The following is an 8907-nucleotide window of genomic DNA, read 5'->3' as shown; positions in this document are numbered from 1 at the left end:
AAGGAAAATTGGGGAAGGCCTGCAGTGCCATGCAGGAGTTTAGACTCTGTCTTTAGGTGGTGAAGAGGAATCAAGTCTTTTATAAGACAGTCTTCCCATCTGTGTTTCAGGAAGATAACTGGCATCTATGGATGAAAACAGAAATCTCTGGGGCACCTGGGTGGCTCAGTCAGTTAAGGGTCCAACTTTGGCTCAGGTCATGATCTTGAGGTTCATGGGTTTGAGCCCCGCATTGGGCTCTGTGCTGACAGGTCAGAGTCTGGAGCCTGCTTTGGATTCTGTGACTCCCTGTCTCTCTGCCCCTCCCCCGTTCATTCTCTCTCTCTCTCTCTCTCTCTCTCTCTCTCTCTCTCTCTCTCTCAAAAATAAATAAACATTAAAATTTTGTTCTTAAGAAGGAAACAGTAATCTTCACAACTTTGGGCTTAAGAGTGAAAGGGAAATACAAGTCACAAGAAGCAGGAAGAAAAGATAAGCAACAAACTACAGAAGTAGTTTGAATTTGCCTAAACTCAAGCAGTGCTCATGGGAAGAAAGAAAAAGAGATAAATTCAAGAGACGTTTTAGTAGTAAGACCAGCAAACAGTTCCAGTGTGAAAAAGAAGGAATACACGAAGATAATCTTGATGTTTTGAGCTTGGAGTTTTAGAAAACATTTGTCCTTAACTAAAGGTGGGTCCCCAAGAAGATCATGTGGAGGATGGTGATGTGTTTTAGCTGAGACATGTTTAGTTTTACTCTAGGAAATTCAGGTGGACGTTTCAGGAGGCAGTAGTGAATTTGGGTGAAGTTACACATAGAGATAGGTGTCATCAGCTATTACAGAAGCCATGTGTTTAGATGGGATCATACAGAGAGAGAATTTTGAGTAAGTGAAGAAGAGATTTGGAAATGCTTATGGATAAATAAGCAGATTGAAAATAAATATGACCCTAAAAGATAAAAAGTAGTCTTTGTATAAAAAGAAATCAATTACAAGATCAATGACTTGATCTTATACCAAAGTGGTCCCTGAGGTCTCATTTCCGTCTCAAATCACACCCTTGGGACTCACAACTACACTTATTTTAAAGACACAATGAGTGACTGTTATATATTAAGCATTGTTCTAGAGGTGTTGGTTATAGAAACAAATCAGGCATGGCTCCTGCCTCAAGGAGCATGAAGTTCAATGCTAACATGAAATTCAATAGCTGTTACCTTTGCTGTCACTGAGCCAGGGGTGTACTGACAACAGTTACAGACTTGTGAAAGTAACACCAAACTAAGCCTAGATCATGACTAGACAAGGTAGACCTTCTCTGCATGAGCTAGGGTCCTTAACCGTGAGGTGGCCACATGGGCAGGACCAACCAACCGAAATTGTAGGGCAAGCTTCTATGAGTTTTTCCAAACTATCTCCTTACAGACCTGACCAAAGTCTTCCTGATGCTTGCTTCAAACCTCAGTAGCTGCGAGTCCCACAGAAAATGCTATCAGCAGAGAGGAGCGTCCATGCTTCTGAACATTATGGCTACCGTCACCACTCATGCTCCTGTACCCTCATCCTGTATCTTTATCATCTAAGAGCAGAATCTAGAAGTATGTCATTTTTGAATGGCAATAGGTGGGAATGGGGTTAATCAGAAAAATTAGTTCCTGAAAAAAAAAAAGATACCGATGCATACCAGTTCATTTCACTCCCCCCACCCCCCACCATAAATATCTCTTAAAGACACAATAGTTATTTCAGGTGTGGCAGGTTAGTGATTATTCGGTCAGAGGTTTTTCTACATCTGTCAAATCATGTCACATTAACTCATTCGTGCTGTATTCACGGACTCCAAAATAATGGTTGAAAATCAAATAGCTGCCAGGGCTAGTTTTATGCAGCACAATGCCATGCTATAGACTATCCAGATTTATTTAGTTTCTATTCAGGTGAAAGTCTTCTGTGATAAAAACATAAGTCAATAGGCTGTTCCTGTTTATAAAATTCTAAATGAGTTCAGCTTGGTCTACTCATTCTCAACTTATTTTTGATCTGTTTTGTAAAGTTACTTATGTCTTATTATAAATATTCACATATGCAAATCCTTTTCTTAATGAACTTCAATCTTAGTATTTAAAATTACCTTATCAGCCTATGTGTCTGTAAAAGTAACTTTCATGTGTAATAAATTAGCAACATTGAACCAAATCAGATTTATACTTAAAAAGCATTCTTTCCGCTTGTTGCTCGTTTGCTTGGCCTACCAGATAAAGAAAGTGCTGGTAGTCTCACCATTGGTTAGAGGAGAACAATCACACTGTCCAGCTCTGTTGTATTTATTTATTCTGATAAATAAGAGGAAAAACTTGTAAACTACACAGCACATGAGATATCTACTGTAAATAACAAATGGCAGTAGTGAAAAGATATTTAATATTTGAAAAACTATGTACATATTAAGTCTCTATCAAGGAAAAAAAAGTCTGTATCAAGGAAAGACCAAAAGACATCAACTTGAAGTTATTGACGAAATATTTTCGTTGTCCCCTAATCCCAAATCTATAGTTTTTAGCATCTAAATTAGACACTGATTTCAAATCAGATGTGTGAAAGTAAGCTCTACTGTCTTCTTAGGTCGGCAAGGAAAGGTTATCCCTCACACCCAGGTTCAGTAGCCGGGCTTCCTTCCGAGCTCGTTAACCATGAAACCGGAGTAGCTGGGATATCCATATCCAGTACAGAGTTTCAGACAAGATCTGAGGGCCGCTTCTGCATCGTCACTGCCAACAGAGCAACTCCACAGTTCCCAGACGGGGCCCGGCTCTGGGTGCAAGGGGCTCCAGGGGAGAATGGCGGGAATGAGTGGGGGTAAAAAGAGAGTGAACTTAGAAATGGGCGAGGCACACGGTAGTAGAAAGGCTAAAGCGGGATCAGGACAAGCAACCAGGTGTCTGCGAAGGGTCAAGACACCCAAATCATCTGTCCGACCAATATTAGAAGGAAGCAAATGCAAGGGAAACACCACGTGCTTCCGTCACACTCAAATCTATTCCCTTGTGGTGGTTCCTTGATGTTGCAGGGAACTACTGTAATAGAAACCAACAGGATTTTCAAGGGCAAGAGACTTTGCCGCTAAACAAGATGATGTCATCCTTCCTGATGACAAAGAGGAACGGGTGATCAGCTCTGAACACCCTGGACTCAGGGAGCTGCTTTTCTACTATGTTATTCCCTGTGGCGGCAGCCGCCTCCGTGCCCTCCTCAGCAACCTCTATGTATGACTTGTGCATCATTTTGGACACATACAGACGACCTCCAGCAGCTACACCGGAGAGATCAGCTCTGGATTCATCAAAGATGTCCTTCAGCCCCAGGGCTCTTAAATGATGCTTGATTTCATAATTCTTCTCTATCTTGAACCGAGGGAGAAACACCTCGACATACTGAGAGCTCATTTTTCTCGGATCGGTCCACTGCATTAGATTCCGAAAGGTCAGCTTGTTTTCAATCTGTAGGAATGTTGAAAAGGCAATTTAGAATCATATGCTTAAGGCACATCTGGGTGGTCCAGCTGGCTGAGAATGGGAATCTTGATTTTGACTCAGGTCATGATCCCAGGGTTGTGGGATCGAGCCCGACATCAGGCTCTGCACTGAGCATGGAGCCTGCTTGATATTCATTCTCTCTCTCTTTCTCTCTCTCTCTCTCTCTCTCCCTCTGCCCCTCTCGCCTGCTAGTGCTCTCCCCCTCTCTCTGCCCCTCCCCTGCTCTCCCACACACTCTCTCTCTCTCTCTCTCAAAAAAAAGAACCATATGCTTAAGAGAGAGATAAAACATCATCAACTACAAAGACAGTTTTCCATAATTATCCTCTCCTAGATATTTGCATGTAAGTATGTGAATGGATTTTGGAGAGTCTGAAAATGGGAAACTATTAACACCAACAGTTCAAGCACTCTATTAAATCACTTGTTCAATTTGCTCTGCTGCGACAAGGTGTGACTTGTATTTCCAGGCATTTCTGTTCTCTGCCCCCATACAAACAAATATAGCCACAAATATAGCCAAAGTGGAACAACGGGCAAGTGAAGGAATTAGGGTATCAGAGATCATCAGAGGGAGAAAGGAAGTCAGTGGTCATTTAAGTCAGCATTTCTCGACCATTTCCCATCACTAAAGACATAGAAAATGGTAATGTTTGCACAGCTTGCGGGAAGAACCAATGGACCCCAGGTGGCCCAAGGCAAGGAGCCCAGAGCTCTAGCTTCAAGGGTTTAGGTGATCACTACCTTCCAGCACCATCACCTACACCATCTGGGCGGCTTGGATCCAAACCCACTCTCCTACCCAACTTGACAACTGAAGTTCAAGACATTGTAAGGAAATGTGCTGAATTGCATAGGTGGGCACTTCGGCTACACAGCTAGGAGCCCACGGCTCTCTCTCCAGCACCACTGTTGCCCCAGATGATTCATGAGTGGAATTCACCAACTCCTGAATACTGAGAACTGATCAGAGACTAGTCACACGCACACTGATTACAAATCTTGTATATAGACATTTGTTCTCAAATTCAGGCTCACTAGAATCCTAAACAGCCTTTCACAGCTATCCTTATCAAGAACCTAAACTTATATAATCAAATTTAGCCTAATTTAAATTTTATGTGTGTAAATTATCCAGTTCATGGTTAGTCGGTAATAACGTCTCATTCTGACTTAGAATTTTTTCCTCATTTGATGGCTCACTGTAAAGCCAACTTCCTCATTATTCCATTATGTAGGATAATGTAGGTATATAGTGGATTTATATTAATCTGATTGAAACATCATTAGGAAAATCCATGACAGAAAAGAAAAACTCAGACAATAAGTGTAAGAACAAATCTATCTTTCGAGTTATCTACTGTTTGTTTTATATGGGCTACTTTCTCTATTACTGTAGATTATTTGAAGTTAAAATAATTGATGTGTGCTAAAATGTTGATAAAGATTATCGAGTGAGTTATTGATTTCATAGGAATACCAATATTTTATATTGTCAACTTTAGATTTAATAATAGCAACTTTATGACATTCTTCTTGCTGTCCATGTCCAAAAAGGTAATTAAAATGAAGCTAAATGAAAATCATTAAAATGATTGGGTGGTTTTGTCCCTGTAGAAATTACATGTCCCAAGTTTTAAAGTCCAAAGTTTCTAAATCGTAGGAAAAAGATGGAATGGAAAATAATGCCTCTGGGTAGGAGGAGCATTTCTTCATATTCTTTTTACTTCCCAGTTGTTTTACAAGCAACATTCATTATTTTACGAATCAAAACACAAAAATATTTTAAACTTTAGATGTAACTTTTTAGGGTAGTTGATATATGTGCATACACACACACACATTTGTACATAGGTATTTATCAGACAAATTGACCAAATCCCATGAGCCTCCTTTCCCTATCCCACATGGTTGCTGTGTGGGCCAAATAAGACAACATGAATGAGGCTCAGAGCACACACCCGGCACACAGTAGGTGCTCACTGAATGGCGTCTATTATTCCTTCTGATTGGAAGTACAGAGAGCAACCAAAGATCCAGGCTTCTGGGATTTCAGGTCACAGGCTTAGGAGGCCAAATTCACAGGGAGGAAACGAGAAAGAAGGACAGGAGGAAAATCAGGATCTGAGACATGGTGATGCCATGTGGCCTTGTGGGGCCCCTGGGATGCCTCTTTTTGTCCCTTGCACTGTGCTGGTCTGTTGCCCTGGCTACATCAGTCACAGGGCAGTCCCTAACCTACGCTTTTCGCAGAGACACAGAAACTCGGTGAGAGCGTACATTTTGATGCTCAAAGGCCCAAAACCCCACTGTATCATTCCTGCCTAAAATGGTCAGTCTATCAAAGTTCTAATAACACATGCAAGACTGTTTTGATGGTCAAGTGCAAAGACCTAAACTCATACCCTTTTCCCTCCAACGCTGAGGTTTGAGAGGGTGCCAATTTCATAGCTATTCAACTAAAATTTAGGCTAAACTGAAGTAAGTCAATCTCAGCATCTATCTATAATGGTGTCAGGCACAGAGTAGGTACTCCTTAAATATTTGTCAAATAAAGGAATCAGCAGGCAAATCTCTGATTCTTACAGCCTGAAATCATCAAGTGGATGCATAAAAACACAATCAATAATATCTTAAAAATCTTCTAAGTCCCCAGTAGTGAAAGTGGCAGTAGTAACTTACTTGGGACAGGTCATTCTCGGGCAGCATTATGTACATGCTTATGCCGCCATGATACTTGAGCTCAACAACCTGCATGGGCGGGTCCCTAATGACAGACAAATTGAACTTCCGTTCTTGGTGCATCATGGTGATTGCTTTCCCAGGACACTGAAAGTCAAGTCACAAAAAACATTTTATAAGCCCACCTTATTTCACAATAAAATAAGAATAGTCTTTAGTCTTTGTCCAGTCGATTCAGTAGATTCTTCCTGACCTGTTGCCAATAGTGATTGCATTGCATTGGTTCCCAGCTTTGGGATTAACTGCCTGGGTTTAAAACTCCCAGATGGGGGCGCCTGGGTGGCGCAGTCGGTTAAGCGTCCGACTTCAGCCAGGTCACGATCTCGCGGTCCGTGAGTTCGAGCCCCGCGTCGGGCTCTGGGCTGATGGCTCAGAGCCTGGAGCCTGTTTCTGATTCTGTGTCTCCCTCTCTCTCTGCGCCTCCCCCGTTCATGCTCTGTCTCTCTCTGTCCCCAAAAAATAAATAAACGTTAAAAAAAAAAAAATTTTTTTTAAAAAAAATAAAACTCCCAGATGTATAGCTTTGGGCTAGCACCTCTCTGTGCTTCCATTTCCTCATCCATATAATGCGGGTAAAAATAGTCTCTACTGCATAGGACCATTGTAGAGATGATGTGACTTGATATACCTAGAACTTGGTACATGGCCTTGCACCTAGTGTTTTACCTGAAAATGTCTATATAATAAGTAATGAATAATTATTAAATAGAATTATAATTTAAAATGAATGCCTTAGGGGCGCCTGGGTGGCGCAGTCGGTTAAGCGTCCGACTTCAGCCAGGTCACGATCTCGCGGTCCGTGAGTTCGAGCCCCGCGTCGAGCTCTGGGCTGATGGCTCGGAGCCTGGAGCCTGTTTCCGAATCTGTGTCTCCCTCTCTCTCTGCCCCTCCCCTGTTCATGCTCTGTCTCTCTCTGTCCCAAAAATAAATAAAAAACGTTGAAAAAAAAATATTTAAAAAAAAAATAAAATGAATGCTATAGATTTTTTAATAAGACCTCATCTAAAATTGTGTGATTTTGATAGTACTGGTCTGTATTTTACCTCCAATGAAAGAAAACATCTTCAGTATTCATAGCAATATTTATCAAGTTTAGCCTTCTCTGCATGAACATAAAAGGCCGAATGATTGAAAGAAACTTTACAGGTCAGTTAGCGGAATCGCCTTATTTGTGAGGGTAGGAAGGTCTACGGTGGTTAAGCTGACTTGCCTAGGACAACGCAGATTCTGTGACACAAGGCAGGGACCCCAACACAGTACTTCCGACTCCAAAGCCTTGATGCTTCTACTATACTCTAAGATTATTGTGTATAAATTGGTAAAAACAAAAAACAAACAAAAAACACAAGAATATATATTTTACAAAAGTTGATTAGGACTGACACTTGGAAATGCATAACGTTACTAAACATAACTTCTTCCTCTGTAAAAGGAAACAAATGCACCCTCACTTTGACTCGGGAAAAATCATCGGTATTAAATGACTAGAACCGTACACCCCACCCACAGTTAGAATCAGAAGAAAAATATGGGACACACTTTTGTCCCATTTTCTTCTTACAGGCATCCAACTAGAATACCTTAAAAATGAATTCATACTTTATTACCTTCCTCAATTTTGAATGTATCTTAAGAAATATCAATTTCTGGGATACCTCCAATTGTGATCCATAACCTGCATTATCAGGAGAATAGAAAGTGTGTTTTATAAGCAATCCACCACAAAGCATTGGTGAGCAGTGGAAGAAAGGAGCAAAGAAATGATGAGTCCATCCTTTGTCTATGCAAATATCGTAATTTCTGCAAAGGAATACTATTGGCAATCGCTTCTTGGCCTTTTGGCTAAGATCAAGTGTAGGAATACTCTTGGCAAAAGAATCTTAATTGAATAGATTTCCATACCTTGGGAGATCTGAAACGGCAATTTAGGGTTTCGTTCTTGGAGAAGGCCGACTCCCACTTGCCCTTGAAGTACACAGCGTTCACCAGCACCATGACAGCGGAAGAACTTATGCTACCTTCTTGAAAGATGTTCTTGATTTTGCCTTTTGAAAAATAAGTGGAGGAAAATTGTTAAGTTTTAATGTAATTTGTCTAAAAAGACAAGATGAACATGATATTCTTCCTTATGACATAATTAGAATAATAACAATGATATTTGTCATAGCCTATGAGCAATCAATTACTCTGTCCAGTACTCTCTAAATACTTTGTGTGCAAGATTTGGTTTAATCCTCACAAAAGACTCTGTGGGGTAGGCACTATGATTGTTTCCATTTCCTGTTGAAGATGCTGGAGCACAGAGAGAGTAAGTAATTTTTTCACCACACAACAAGAAAGTTACGGCAACAGGATTCCAACCCAGAAAGAGGATTCCCGAAGCCCCTCCTTGCTGGTAAGCCCAAACTACCTTTACCACCTGGACGAGGCCATAGCATTCCAGATATAATTGAACTCCATTTGGTTGAGAGGGCTAATTACTTCCTTCATTCCACATAACAAGATTTTTGCTCGACGTCAACCCTATTCTTGATGCTTGAATCACAACTATGAAAGACATAGTCTTTGCCAACATTGGACTCACAGTCTAGTTCAGGGAGCTGCCCACACGGGTACCATAGTCATGTGCTCAGTGTGCTGTGGGAGCAC

General features: G+C 41.0%; 1 protein-coding gene and 1 pseudogene across 2 annotated transcripts in view; one reads left to right on the top strand and one right to left on the bottom strand.

Moving 5' to 3' along the window:
- Window positions 1-2297: 2297 nt before the first annotated feature.
- SERPINB7 (serpin family B member 7) overlaps window positions 2298-8907 on the bottom strand; it is a 53326-nt gene continuing 46716 nt past the window's right edge. For both annotated transcript variants that reach the window (XM_025931321.2, XM_086683178.1), the window contains exons 6-8: window positions 8161-8303; window positions 6199-6345; window positions 2298-3480 (exon numbers count right to left, since the gene is read on the bottom strand). In XM_025931321.2, coding sequence (XP_025787106.1) covers window positions 3082-3480; window positions 6199-6345; window positions 8161-8303 — 689 coding nt within the window. In that variant the 3' untranslated portion in view covers window positions 2298-3081. The remainder of the gene's footprint in view (window positions 3481-6198; window positions 6346-8160; window positions 8304-8907) is intronic.
- On the top strand, window positions 8081-8218 carry LOC112868457 (U2 spliceosomal RNA; annotated as a pseudogene).

The sequence above is a fragment of the Puma concolor genome, chromosome D3 (assembly GCF_028749965.1).
Source record: "Puma concolor isolate L17-30 chromosome D3, mPumCon1.1.hap2, whole genome shotgun sequence".
Classification (NCBI taxonomy): domain Eukaryota; kingdom Metazoa; phylum Chordata; class Mammalia; order Carnivora; family Felidae; genus Puma; species Puma concolor.
This window is presented reverse-complemented; position numbering and strand designations above follow the sequence as displayed.